At 41.9% G+C, this 15652-nt stretch overlaps 1 protein-coding gene across 2 annotated transcripts in view; it reads left to right on the forward strand.

The window, feature by feature from the left end:
- gfra4 (GDNF family receptor alpha 4) overlaps nucleotides 1-15652 on the forward strand; it is a 223647-nt gene that overhangs the window by 192752 nt on the left and 15243 nt on the right. For both annotated transcript variants that reach the window (XM_008117828.3, XM_016996293.2), the window contains exon 7: nucleotides 9348-9505. In XM_008117828.3, the coding sequence (XP_008116035.1) occupies nucleotides 9348-9505 (158 nt within the window). The remainder of the gene's footprint in view (nucleotides 1-9347; nucleotides 9506-15652) is intronic.

The following is a 15652-nucleotide window of genomic DNA, read 5'->3' on the forward strand; positions in this document are numbered from 1 at the left end:
GATGCAACTGTCTTTCGCGGCTGCATAGGTCAACAGCAAGCCGGGGCTATTAATGTTCGGAGGCTTAACCCGACCCGGGCTTCGAACTCATGACCTCTCGGTCAGTAGTGATTTATAGCAGCTGGTTACTAGCCAGCTGCGCCACAGCCCGGCCCCTAGGAGCTGCTTATAGAGCTGGGGATGTTTAGTTTGGAGGGGAAAAGGCTGAGAAGGGGGTGTGATAGCCATGTTTACATATTAGAAAAGATGTCATGTTGAGGAAGGAGCAAGCTTGCTTCTGCTGCTCTGGAGAGTAGGAAATGGAACAATAGGTTTCCACTTAAGCATGTCTTAATAGTAAGAGGTGTCCAATAGTGGGATCTGGTGCTGCCTCAGAGTATGGTGGAGTCCACTTCTCTGGAGGTTTTTAGACAGAAGCTGGATGGCCATCTGTTAGGAGCGCTTGGATTGTGTCCTCTTGCCTGGCAGAAGGGGGTTGTACTGGATGGCCTTTGGGGGCCTCTTATAACTCTCTGTGTCTATGATCCCATGTTTCTATTATTCAACTGGATGTCCACCTATTCTTGCTTGACTCACACAACCCATAATTGGGTCCCACACGGTAACACATTTTTCCTATTGCCATGCAGTCATTTTTATAATGCTGCAACAAGTGGTGCTGTTCAAAGTTCTGAACCCTATCACCAATCTGGCATCAGGAAAATTAGTTCAGATTAAAACCCATCATGGATTCACCATCCCAATGACAGGAAAGCTCTTTCCTGCTGCACTGTTCCAGATGCTGATTACCTAACATTGGCTGGTGTTGGTGTTATATCGCTATATCACTAAGAATGCAGTTGCAGTTTTTTAGCTGCTGCATCGCAGAAAGATTAATGACATGAGTTCCACACAGGCATTTCACATATAGGTGCAATTCATGGATGATGTGTTAGAATCCCTCAGTGCCTTCATTGTGTTGCTTGACTTCTTGCAATTGCAAAAAGAGCCACTGTGCATTGTCCCCAAATGGCTTTGGTGCCAGGAATGGACATAGCATGGAAAGGATAAGGATAACAAAAAAAGAAGAGGAAATAATTTTTTTTTTATTTACAGTATTTATAGTCCGCCCTTCTCATCCCGAAGGGGACTTAGGGCGGATTACAATGAACACAAATATGCCAAACATTCAATGCCAACAGACAAACAACATATATAGACAGACACAGAGGCATTTAACATTTTTTTCCAGCTTCATGATTCTGACCACAGAGGGAGCTGTTGCTTCACTGTCCACTAGTGGCTGTACTTCCTCATTCCTTTCCTCGTGTTTTGCTGGCAGTTTTATGATGTTGTAAATTAGTTAAATTAGCCTGCCGCATAAAGCGTACCTAAATTTCCCTAATTGACAGATGCAACTGTTTTTCGGGGCTGCATAGGTCAACAGCAAGCAGGGCTATTTAATGGTCGGGGGCTTAACCTGACCCGGGCTTCGAACTCATGACCTCTCAGTCAGTAGTGATTTATTGCAGCTGGTTACTAGCCAGCTGCAAACGTTTTATTCAAAACTAACAATATATATGTGTCCCTTCAAGTGACTAAATGAATTTCACAGAGTTTTCTTCAGTAAGGAATACTGGCGAGTTCAAAATACTAATACTAACATCCAAAGATTAACCTGGACTGACCCTGCTTAATTTCCAGGATCAGATGCAATCTGATGCCTTTGGGGTGTTTAGGTGAATACATTTTAAAAGAAGCATGGTTATAACATGCTCTAGATACAAAAGATTAAAATATCAAATAATTATCCACAAAATTGTATTGTTTCAGCATCTGTTGTAGTGTTTGCCACTATGATCCTCTTTCAAGACAGAAAAAGCAGCATAAGAATACATATAATAAATGAATTAAACAAATGTAAATTAAACCAGTTTAAAAACATAGGTGCTAAAAGAGCAAGGATATTATTATTATTATTATTATTATTATTATTATTATTATTATTATTATTGGCACAACAACATAGTATGACACAGCAAACAAGATAGATATGCTGGACTTCACATCACAAAATCACAAAGTCGAACAATTCCCAAGCGTTAGGACTGTGTGATGTATTTTCGGATGATGATGATGACGATGATTATTATTATTATCATCATCATTTGTAGTAGTAGTAGTAGTTTGTGTTTAATTCTGTTTTAATGTTTATATATTGTATATTTTTAAATTGTATACTAATGCTTTTATGTCAAGTTGTTTTGAGTCCCCTTTGGGGAGATAAAGAGGGATATAAATTAATATAATAATAATAATCATCACACATCATCCGAAAGTATATCACACAGTCCTAAACGCTTGGGAAGTGTTCAATTTGTGATTTTGTGATACAAAATCCAGCATATAGATCTCGTTTGCTGTGTCATACTATGTCTTTGTGTCAATAATAATAATAATCACACATCATCCGAAAATACATCATAGAGTCCTAAACGCTTGGGAAGTGTTTGACTTGTGATTTTGTGATAGGAAATCCAGCATATAGATCTTGTTTGCTGTGTCATACTATGTCTTTGTGTCAATAAAATAATAATAATAATAATAATAATAATAATAAGTTCTGAAACACCTCACACCAGACATCACAGTTGTGGAAAAGAAAAAGGTTTGGATCATTGATGTCGCCATCCCAGGTGACAGTCGCATTGACGAAAAACAACAGGAAAAACTCAGCCACTATCAGGACCTCAAGATTGAACTTCAAAGACTCTGGCACAAACCAGTGCAGGGGGTCCCGGTGGTGATGGGCAGACTGGGTGCCGTGCCAAAAGATCTCAGCCGGCATTTGGAAACAATAGACATTGACAAAATTACGATCTGCCAGCTGCAAAAGGCCACCCGACTGGGATCTGCGCGCATCATCCGAAAATACATCACACAGTCCTAGACACTTGGGAAGTGTTCGACTTGTGATTTTGTGATATGAAATCCAGCATATCTATCTTGTTTGCTGTGTCATAATAAAATAATAATAATAATAATAATAATAATAATAATAATAATAATAATAATAATATCCTGTGGTTATTGCTTGTTTGAGTTGCAAAATGACTCACAATATTAAAAACCAATGCAATTTAAAATCAACAGCATTTATAAATGTTAAAATAGCACTGAGATTTTTAAAGTTCTAACCAAAACCCAGAGCAGAGTTGAAACTGATTCCTTAGCCAGCAAAGCCTCCTTCTCCTTTGCTGAACATAGATCCAAATCCAAGCTTTCCTGGCATCGAAGCGCAGGTTGGCAATCGTTCTGTGTCAGGCAAAAACCTTCCTGCTGCACAATGGATGTTTCAGGCCTTGGGAGAGAAATGGATCATCATCATCAGGACTTTGCGAGTGACAGCTGTGAAAAATCTCTCCGGAACAAGCGAGGAGGCAGGGGCTCATGCCAAGCCCTGTCAGCCTCTCAAGAAGAACTTCGGGTTGTCAGAGCTCAAGGAGAGCTGAGGTCCTTGCAAAAAGCCGGAGACAGGACAGGTCCGGAGACAGAACATCCGCTCATTACAAGAACCCCGACAAGGACCGGCCTTGTTAGTTTGCTGGCAGGAAGGAAGGCAGAAGCCTCAAATTATCCTTGGCTCCTCTGGCTTTGCCTTCTCCGGGATGGAGAGGGGAAAAGTACTGGAGAAGTTGCTTTTGAGGACCTCAAAACCACACTGGAGCCCCAGAATATAAGAAAGCAAGCTGTTTATTAAAGGTTATATGCAAGCAAAAGCAAAACAAAGTTCAGAGTCAATAAAATGGGTTTAAATCCACCAAAGCAAGATACATACTTGAAATTCAGGAAGCAAGAGTCTATAAAAGTCACTCACAGAACATAGTCCAAAACTGGATATTAAAATACCGTATATACTCGAGTATAAGCCGACCCGAATATAAGCTGAGGCACCTAATTTTACCACAAAAAAACTGGGAAAACATTGACTCCAGTATAAGCCGAGAGTGGTAAATTTCAGAAATAAAAATAGATGCCAATAAAATTACACTAATTCAGGCATCAGAAGGTGAAATGTTTTTGAATATTTACATAAAACTGTAATTTAAGATGAGGCTTCCCAACTTTGATTAAATCATCGTTCTCATCTTCTTCAATGTAAATGTGCTTATGTATCCTTTTAAGAATAATAGAGTAAAATAATAAACGTAATAAGACTAACAAATACAGTCAAATAATAAATGCAATAATAAATAGAGTAAAATAATAAATGTAATAATACCAATAATAATAAATGTACCATATATACATGAGTATAAGCCAACACGAATATAAGCTAACCAGGACCCTCACCCAGGTATAAGCTGAGGGAGGAGGGGTTCAGTTCTAAAACAGGACTGAAAATCTAGGCTTATACTCGAGTATATACAGTAGGTCCCAAGAAAGGTATCATGAATAGTCCAAACAGGACTAATTCCAAGGCATGAGTCCAACAATAACCACAGGAAAATAAGACTAGAGTACAGGATTAACTCCAAGATAGTCCAAGGTATGAAGTCAATGATGAAACACAAGGCAAGGGTCTTGACTAGAAATAAAACCAAACGGCAAAGTCACTGGAATATCCAAATGGATTCACAGGCCAAAACGAGGCTGGAACTTGGAACAAGATACACGGCTGCAGGAATGCACAGGAACACGGAGCAAAGATCCTTCTTCCTTGAATAAGCAATGTTGCCACCTCTGGCCGTGGCAGAGAAAGTAAAGCATTTTAAGGAAGATCCAAGGCCTTTCTCCCATGAGAAAATTGCTCATTAGATTGCTTCAAAAGCAAACGCTTGCTTCTTCGCAAAGATTCTTGTTCCCTCCTCTGGTGAGTTATCGCTGCCTTCCTGTCAAACCCATTATCCTCCTCCAAACTAGAATGTCCATCTGGCACCTGGAGATCTGGCCTTGACTGCAGGGAGGAATGTGGCTCACAATGCCTGCTTGCAACCATTCGGTCTCTGGTCCCAGAATCCACTGAGACAAACTCTGGCTGCATCTCAGGCCCAAACCCAGAGTCTCCTGGCAAAGCAAATGCACTTTGCACTGGCTGAATGGGCCTCATCTCAAGCTGGGCTACAACATCCACCCAGCCAAGGAGGAGGTGACCACGGTAATCAGGAAATTAATGGAAAAGAGCCAGGTTTCCCCACAATGTTTGAAAGATTGGCTTGCTTCGCCATATGTGACAGAGGTTTTTAAGCAGAAATTGGATGGCCGTCTGTCAGGGTTGCTTTGACTGGGTATTCCTGTACGATAGCTTGGTCCAGATTGCCTTTTGGCTCTTTTCCACTTCTATCCTTCTGTGTGCATTCCTTTCCACATAGAGCTGTATGTTTGAGGCCATGGCACAATGTCTGGGTTCAGTTTACAGTTGTGTTAGTAGACTTTTGCAGCAATTCTTGGATGGCACATAACTGCCTTCAAGGTATCATTGAATTCAGTAGGACGGTGGAAAGAAACAGCAGTCGTGGGTGTCTCTGTGTTTAACTACTTTTGAAGTTGTGGACTGCTTTGAGGCCCCAGTTCTAGGGAAAAAAGTATAAATACAACAACAAAATTAACAGTAACAATGATAACAACAACAACAAGAACACTTGCTTTTAATCAGAATATGGATCCAAAGCAGAGCAGAAGATGCTAAGTATTATTATTATTAGTAGTATTATCTTTAGTATGGTAAAGGTAAAGGTTTTCCTCTGACATTAAGTCTAGTTGTTTCCAACTCTGGGAAGTTAGTGCTCATCTCCATTTCTAAGCCAAAGAGCCAGCGTTGTCCACAGACACCTCCAAGGTCATGTGGCCAGCATGACTGCATGGAACGCCGTTACCTTACTGCTGGAGCGGTACCTATTGATCTACTCACATTTGCATTTTTTCGAAAGAGCCAGCGTTGTCCACCGACACCTCCAAGGTCATGTGGCCAGCATGACTGCATGACTGCGTTACCTTACTGCTGGAGCGGTACCTATTGATCTACTCACATTTGCATTTTTTCGAACTGCTAGGTTGGCAGAAGCTGGGGCTAACAACAGGAGCTCACCCCGCTCCCCGAATTCAAACCGCCAACCTTTCAGTCAGCAAGTTCAGCAGTTCAGCGGTTTAACCCACTGCACCACCAGGGGCTCCGTATTATCTTTAGTAGTAGTATTTATATCACTTTGAGTCCCTATGGGGAGAAAGTTGTGATAGAAATAAGGATTATAATAATAATATTCCACTTTTTCTCTCCCAAAGAAGAACAAAATGAGGCTAACCCAAATATGTAAATTAAATTAAAATAAACACACAAACATTAAAATAGAACTAAGCACAGGACTTATGAAAACACATAGCATTGTCGTAAATAGTGAGAGAGTGTTTGCAGGTTGCATCAACTCCGACTTGAGTTGAAGACTTGCACCCAACTCTTATTTGGAGCTGAGCCTCTCCGAAACTTGATGACTTGCACCTTCATTTCCCATCTTGAGATGACCCATGGAAAAGCATTCCAAGTTTGCTAGAAATAGAGGGAAGATGCAGCTGGAAAGCCCCGCCAGGGATGGGATTTGGGACGTCACCACTCCATCCTTGTTTGGCCGGAGAAAGGCTGGCGGGTCTCCAACAAGAGCGAGCCTTTGGAAACTGGAGCTGAGTCACACGTCAAGGCGCCTATCCCTGGCCCCGGAGCAGAGGAGAGAATTATTTCCTCTCCTAATAAGTGTCAAAGTCCATAAATCCTCTCCTTCTTTCTCCTCCAAGGTTGGTAAATTATTCACATTTCTCCGCTGCTGTCCAAGAAAAGAGCTTGTCAAGGCGGTGGGAGGGCTGCATGTCCTACATTAAGGAGGACAGCCCTGCGCTTGATTGGCTGTCAGAGGCTCCGGTGGAGAGAATATTCAGAAATACTCTTCTCCTCAATGGGGGAAAAAGGGTCTTGAGGCCCAAAAATAATCCAGTGTGCTATAGGGTGCAAAAGTGTCTCGAGTTTTAGTTCAGAATTTAATCAAAAACTCTAGTGTGCTGAACCCACTTTCACTTTCTACACTGCATCTACACTGCAGAATTAATGCTATTTGACACCACTAATTTCCATGGCTCAATACAATGGAATCTTAGGAGTTTTAGTTTTACAAGATAAAAAAAAAACCTGATGATATAAGCTAAAACGATTAAACAACTACCGTATTAAAATCTTGATGGTTGGCATCCTACATGCCGTCATGAGTTTGTTGGAGTTACAGGTCTGTAATAGCTTTGCATCAAGCCCAGGCTCAATCTTATCTGTCTATCTTGCCTACGTTTCGGGTCCAACCTATCTTCGAGACCATATCTCCTTCTATAAACCAGTGCGGGCATTGAGGTCTGCTGGGGAGGACCTTCTCTCAGTCCCACCACCATCTCAAATACGGTTGGTGGAGACAAGAGAGAGGGCCTTCTCGGTGGTGGCTCCCCGGCTCTGGAATATCCTACCTAAAGAAATTAGACTACCCTTCAAGCCTTCCATTCCAGCTTAAAATCATGGCTCTTTAAGCAAGCCTTTGATCTTACATAGGTTTTTAAGAATTAGTCCGAGGACTTATTGTGGGCATCATGTCGGCAGTGGGTTATGTCAATTGAAACAACTTGTTTTTATCTGCAGCTATAACTCCATTTTATGAATTTTAATGTTTTACATTGTAATTATGTATGTGTGTGGCTGTAATTCCGTGGTTTTTATCGTTTCAGATTTATGTATTATCTGCATGCGGCACTTTGCTGTATTTTGTTGGCCACCCCAAGTCCCTTCGGGGAGATGGTGGCGGAGTAGAAATTATATATAGATATATAGAGATATATACGGTAGAGTCTCACTTATCCAACATAAATGGGCCGGCAGAACGTTGGATAAGTGAAAATGTTGGATAATAAGGAGGGATTAAGGAAAAGCCTATTAAACATTAAATTACATTACGATTTTACAAATTAAGCCCCAAAACATCATGTTTTACAACAAATTGATAGAAAAAGCAGTTCAATACATAGTAACGTAATGTAGTAATTACTGTATTTACGAATTTAGCACCAAAATATCGCAATGTATTGAAAACATTGAAAACAAAAACATTGACTACTAAAAGTCTGACTGCATTGGATAATACAGAACGTGTCAATGTGAGACTTGTGTAATGGGAGTGTTTAAATGTAATTTGTGCTATGCTTGTATTGCAGTCAGATTGCATCATCCAGAGTGTGTGGGAGTGTGTAAAGAGTTAATCACTAATGATCTATGATGACCTTGGTGTGTGGCTGGAACTAAGGAGGATCCAGACACAAGAGTATGTGCATGTCTATTGCATCAGTTCAATCTGTCTTGAGTTAGAGTCAGGTTTGAGATCTGTTAGAGAACAGATCCGTCCTGTGTTTGTTTGTCGTCTGCAAGAGTCTGTTTGTGCTGTTTACTGCTCCATTCAGTAAAGTTTGTATATTGCTTTTACTGACGTCTCGAAGTGTCGCTTCATTCTATGCTTCATTGCTTTTCATACTACTACCGCTACGCTGCAATACTCTGACAGAATGTTGGATAAGTGGAGGTTGGATAAGCGAGACTCTACTGTATATATATATATGTGTGTGTGTGTGTGTGTATGTATGTATATACACACACACACACACACACTAGCTGTGCCCGGCCACGTGTTGCTGTGGCATACTCTGGTGGTTAGGATCCCTCTGGTTAGGAAGCATCCTGGCTTTGAAGCTGTAAGGCTGTTCAGTGGTATTCAAGGTGGCCGACGGAGGACCTGTCTAGTTAGGAAGCAGCCTGGCTTTGAAGCTGCAAGGCTGTTCCACCATGGCAACATTTTTTAAAAAAGTGGTGTCAGGCTCTGCACACAACTATGAGGTCCTCTGGTTGTTTCAGTTCCCGGGGGGGGGGGGGGTCTCTGCGCATGCATGGTAAGGAATTGGGGGTTTTCTGTTATTTGGACTTTATTTTTCTAGGATTTTTTGATTGAAAGACATGGATTGGATGACTATGTCTTTTGTGACCAAATTTGGTGTGATTGGGTTCCGTGGTTTTGTTGTTTACTCCATGGGAAAAACACACATTTATATATATACTCGTGTGTGTGTGTGTGTGTGTATATATACACACACAAACACACATACACATACACCATCACACACATACATACAGAGAGACATAATAGGAAAACACAGGATGAAGTAGTAATACAGTGAAGATGCTATCCTGCCCATATCAAAGGGAAACGCAGCTTGCATCCACATTATGCAGGACCTAGAGCTTCATACCAGATGTTCCGAAGTATGGTTTTCAGGCTTTCCTCCTTTTTCTCCTTCAGAAAATGCCATCCAAGCCTTTGGCAACGGGACATACCTGAGCGCAGCCCTGGGTCCCTCCACCCCTCCCACAACGCAGATGCGCAAACAAGAGAGGAATGCCAACAAAGCAGCGGCCACCCTCAGAGAGAACATCTTCGAGCAGATACAGCCCACCAAGGTGAGTGCAGAACTCAATCAGAATGGATCCTTTTGTTGGAATCAGCAGTGGATCCCCCACCCATCGATGGAACACTTGATAGAGGGTTGCTCTTATGTCAATAGTGCAGTGAATCCAGGATGCCAGTCCCTATTTCCAAGATATGTAGAGAAAAGCAGCTATGGAAGGGCACCAGAGACTTGATCAAACCCACAATGTGTTGCGCTTCTGAATAAGATAAGTGTTCTTTTCCTGTTCACGTGTTTTGAATTTAGAAGTTAAGGTGAGCATTTAATAGTGAATAATATGTAATGTTTCAAATGAACCTAGATAGGTTGTTTAATCTTCCTAACAGGCTTTTTCTTCATTTTATGTGGTCTTCAAATATGAAAAGCAGAGTGATTTTTGTATAAACTTGATTAGATTTATTTGTGTTCTGTGTGAAAAAATGAAATTTTGCAAAATGTCATAAAATAGTTCATTTGCATTTCATGTTAATGGTTCGAAGAATGTCAGGATGAATGGTCGGCCCCTACACGTTTTCACCTCACCAAATCTGGCCCCATTCTCAAAAGGTTTGGATAGATAAATTTTAGGCAAAAGAAAAGAAATTCACAGATGATATAATGGGAGACACCTGGCTTGAAAAATGCCCACATGAAAGGGATCGAAGAGACTTCAGAAATCATAGGCTGAACAGGAACCAACAGTGTGATGAAGCAGCTAAAAACACCAATGTGATCCTAGGTTGTACCAATAGGAGGATAGTGTCTAGATTTGCTCCCAGAATCGGACAAGCTAGCCAACATTTCTGGGAGTTGAAGTTCCAAACACCTGGAGGACCAATGGTTGAAATGGACACCACTGGTCTAGATTGAGTGAAGCCATATTCCCATTGTTTTCTGCTTTGGTCAGACCCAGCTGGAATGGCTCTGTGTTCAGTTCTGAGCAAAACAATTCAAGAAGAAGATAGACAAGATGGAAGGTGTCCAGAGAAATGTGGGCAAAATGGTCAGTCTGAAACTATGAATCCCTTGGCTCAAGGAGTTGGGTATGTTTAGCTTGGAAAAGAGAAGCTGAGAGAAGAGGACATGAGAGTCATGTTTAGCTATTGGAAAGGATGTCCCACTGTCCTGTTTTGTCTTTCAAGAACAGCCTTAAAACACTCTGGTAAGTAAATGAAAACTGCTTTACTTCAGCAAAACATAAAGTACAGCACACTCACTGGAATAATGCAAAAGGAAGCAAGGAAGTCTTAGGGCAAACGCAGTTCTTAGTCTCTGTTAAATTCCCAAATCAAATAGCAGTCTTACTTCAGACAAAGAAACAGCAATAAATCTTTAGGAGCAGTGTCCCAGATGCAGACTTGAAGCAGGAACAAGGGGAGCAAAGAGTCAGATTGTTACCAGCAAGAGCTGGCTGCACCTGCTTCTGCTTTATAGCCCTGAGTCTCCTCCCATCTGCTAGGGCAGTTCCCAATTACTCAGCTGCATTTCTGGCAGCTATTCTAGCTGAACAACGTATCTGCTCTGTTTCTTTTCGCCTCTCCTGAAAAGTGGGTACTTGCAAAATCTTCTCCTCAGATTCCAACTCACCCTCTGTTTCATGAACACTTTCCTGCTCCCCTTCCTCTTCTGAAGAAGAGGAATCCCTTATTTTCTGCTGCTCTGGAGACCAGGGCACAATGGAGCCACGGGTTCAAATCGCAGAAAAAGGGATTCCACCTGAACATTAGGGAGAATTTCCTGACAATAAGAGTGGTTCAACAGTAGAATATTCTGCCTGTGGTGGAATTTCCTTCTCTTGGGGTGTTGAAATAGAAGCTGGATGGTCATGTGCCAGGAGGGTTTTGATTGTGTCTTCCTACATGGAGAGGGTTGGCTTGGACAGGCCTTGGGGTCTCTGCCAACTCTGTTTCCCACTGATTTCTTCAAACAAGAGTTGGGGAACACCCAACTTCTCAAATCGTACTCCTTTCACCATCTTCATATGCTGGCAAGATGGATTTCCACTCACAGCCACTGAGATGGCCTCCGTTTTGGCAGCATACGAAGACGGTAAGTAAATGGAGGGAAATAAGAACGGAATAAGGTCATACATCAAGTGTGATTCCATCCAGGTCCTCAAATTTCTACAAGCAGGTTCATCCTGAATCTGGCAACAAGTGAATTTCACGTTGTCTTTATGTTTCAGCACAGAAAGTTGGATGGAATTTCAGTACAGAGTTTTCAAACATTCTCCAAAATGGACTCACTTTTCAGACTTGCATTTCCCACAACCTTTCCTTGTGCATTTTTCTATATGTGTGTGTGTTGTTGGAAAGGCATCCTTTCTTTTCCAGGCATGTCACAAACATGGAAACTTAATAATAATAACAACAACAACAACAACAACAACAACAAGAAAACCGCACTACAAACTAGAGCTGACAGCTGGCACAACAAAACATTGCATGGAAAGTTCCTTGACAAAATTGAAGGAAAAGCTGATAAGGAGAAGACCTGGCTCTGGCTCACGAATGGGACCCTGAAGAAGGAGACAGAAGGCCTGATCCTTGCAGCCCAGGAGCAAGCCATCAGAACAGAGGCAATTAAGGCCAAGATCGAAAAATCAGCTGATGACCCAAAATGCAGACTGTGCAAGGAAACCGACGAAACCATTGATCATATCCTCAGCTGCTGTAAGAAAATCGCACAGACAGACTACAAACAGAGGCACAACCATGTGGCCCAAATGATTCATTGGAACTTATGCCTCAAGTACCACCTCCCAGCAGGAAAGAACTGGTGGGATCACAAACCTGCAAAAGTATTGGAAAATGAGCACACAAAGATACTGTGGGACTTCCGAATCCAGACTGACAAAGTTCTGGAACACAACACACCAGACATCACAGTTGTGGAAAAGAAAAAGGTTTGGATCATTGATGTCGCCATCCCAGGTGACAGTCGCATTGATGAAAAACAACAGGAAAAATTACTATCTGCCAACTGCAAAAGGCCACCCTGCTGGGATCTGCACGCATCATCCGAAAATACATCACACAGTCCTAGACACTTGGGAAGTGTTTGACTTGTGATTTTGTGATACGAAATCCAGCATATCTATCTTGTTTGCTGTGTCATAATAAAATAATAATAATAATAATAATAATAATAATAATAATAATAACAACAACAACAACAACAACAACAACAACAACTTTATTTTTGTACCCCGCCTCAATCTCCCCGAAGGGACTCGGGGCGGCTTACATGGGGCCAAACAACACAGTTTAAAATGTAATTACATTAAAATGCATTACAACAGTATGAGACAAAATAAGACAACATTATAACAATATATAAAAAGACAAACAACTAATATCAATTTCACTTATCGTCTTGAGTGTTTGTAGGACTAGTGCAACAATGATTTAAAGGACAGGCTAATAAGTAAAGTGCGTGGATCCTATGGACACATTGAGGAGAAGACCAATAATAAAGTGCGAGGACAGATTTTTGGTCCCATCTGGGACTAGCTATCTGGATGATTGTCTACTCAAAGCCGCAGCAGAAACTTTCCAGCTTTCCAGTCAAAATTGGCAATGGCTCATCCATTCCAAACTCCTGTGTTTATTTGTTTGTTTGTTTGTTTTCCCTTTTGGAAAGTTATGTCTAAGTTGCAGGATCCGATAAGGCTGCCCTGCTGGAAGGCTGCCTTTGGCGTCTGCGTCTGCTTCCAAGCTTGGAGCTGAACTTTGCGAGCTGTATTTAACTCCTGGGTCCCTGGCAGCTGCGGGATAAGAGAAGCGCTAAGCCGATTAGACAGCAGCGACAGAAGGTTTCAAAGAAACGGCATCTGACAAGCCCACTCCCAGCCCACAGATAGGGGCTTGTGATGCTACATCCCAGCTGGAAGAAGGATCTCACTCTCTCTCTCAATCTCTCCTGAGACAGGGAACATGGAGATTTGGCATTTAATTCAAACTCTGAGCTGGATTACAGTCTTTGCTCCCGTGTTTCCAAAATCCAAAGCCCTCAAATGCAGAAGTCGGGAGCCATGGCAGAGGACACAGCGACGTGCATTCCATAGATTCGTATAATCATTAGAGTTGGAAAAAACATAATCAAAGCACTCCTGATAGATGGACATTAGGGTTGTCCAAATATTCGTTATGTTTCTCGTTTCGTAATTATTTCGGATTGTTCTCGTTTTTTGAAACGAGTATTGAAACGTTTTCCCTGGGCGCAACTGGCAATGTAATTCGCACCATCGTTGGCCCATTCTCTAATTGTTTCTTAAAATTTTCGTTAAATTTTTTCCTTCCAAAATTTTTTTTAAATATTTTTTTTAAAAAAAATAATAATTTTTTTTTGTTTCTGCAACCTAACATGAATGGGAGCCTAGCGCAGCCTAACATGGCTACCGCTCCCTGGCCAATCAGAGACTTCCACGATGGCTGAAAAAGGTGGGGGCTAGCGTCCTCCGCGTCCATGTGGAGGATCTCTATAAAAATCCCCTCCCCAACTGAACCAAGCCATTCTGGGTTGGGATACCGAGGAGAGAGGGTGTTTCGCGCGCGCTGGGAAGCTGCTTGCTTGCTTGGGGGAGAGAGGGCTAAGTGACTGGGGGTAGAGTGTTTCTGTTGTTGCTGGTTCAATATTGTGTTTTTTGGGGGGGAAATTGGCTGGGGGCTTGGGGCAGAGTCCTTGCTGTGGCTGGCTTTAGGGAACTTTTTTTTTCCAAAGGACGTCTGCGTCCCTGCTAGTGCTGAGCTTGGGGTGCTTTCCATCTACTCCTGAGGGAGACCTTTTGCCTTTCTGTTTTCTTTTTTGGAATTTAGCAATCACCACATCAGCCCTTCTTTGCAATCCTGAAAGGGGGGGGACTTGAAAATAATAGTTTCCAAAGGACGTCTGCGTTCCTGTAAGTGCATTGCTTCCCTCCCGCTCCGTTTGTAATCCCAAGCCCCTGGGCTGAGTGTTATTGCAGCAATCACAAAGACACACATTGTTTTCAAACCTAAAGGGTACATTGGAAGAAATAGTTTCCAAAGGACGTGGGGCACCCGCCAAGGCATTGCTTCCCTCACGCTCCATTTCTATTCCCAAGCCTTGGGCTGAGTTTTATTTCTGCAATCACAAAGTCAGACATTGATTTGATTCAATAGAGGGTCCACAGCAATTTATAGTTTCCAAAGGACGTTGCCAATTCTGTCAAGGCATTGCTTGGCGTGTGCTGCGTTTCTAATCCAAAGTCTACACAAGTAGAAGAGGGACTTTTACAGTGATAAGAACCCAATTGAATAGGAAATAAGACTTTCAGACCAGGAACAGGTTTCTTCAAATATTGAAAAATAGTGTATTATAAAAAGTTATGAAAATTCGCCAAAAATCATAGGAGACAGGAAACATTCTGCAATTTGTTGAGCAAAGAGTGTGGAATGTGTTCTCCCACTGTACCAAATTTGATGAGAATAGCTCAAGAAATGAGGGCGGGAGACCCCCAGAAAAGTCCCCCCCCCGGTTTCCTGTTTTTTGGCGATTGCGCATGCACACCCGCCATTTTAGAAACATTTTAGAAACATTACGAATTTTCGGAAATATCCGAAAATTTTGGGTGAAAAATTAAGAAATAATTTCGATATCGAAGAGCCGGCACCCCCTACTTTAGAAACGAGAATTGAAACATGTTTTCCATCAATCGGACAAGCCTAATGGACATCCAACCTCTGCTTACAAACCTCCAGAGAAGGAGACTCCACTGGATTCCAAGGCAGCAACATATACCACTGCTGAATAGCAATTGCCACCTGGAAGTTTTTCCTAATTGTTTTCCTTCAGTTTGAATCCATTCCAGGGCTTCTCTAACCCAATGCTGGCTGTAGGCTGATGGGAGATGTAGTCCCTCCTGTTTGGAGGATTGCCTCCCATCTGAACAGCAATGTCAAGCATGCAAAGGTTGGCCAAGTGTAACATTATAAATTTGAAGATCGTGTAGTCCAGTCCCTGGGAAGGAACTGAGATCCATCCCTAAGGCACACTTGAGATGTGGCCATCTTACCTATGCTTGAACATCTTTAATGAATCAGAATCTATTGCCTTTTCTATTGGTTACTTCCTTTCCGAAAACAGGAAAGACTGAAAACTATGTATATGCTATCAAGACACCTGTTGACTTCTAGCA

This window comes from Anolis carolinensis, chromosome 5, assembly GCF_035594765.1.
Source record: "Anolis carolinensis isolate JA03-04 chromosome 5, rAnoCar3.1.pri, whole genome shotgun sequence".
In the NCBI taxonomy this organism is placed as follows: domain Eukaryota; kingdom Metazoa; phylum Chordata; class Lepidosauria; order Squamata; family Dactyloidae; genus Anolis; species Anolis carolinensis.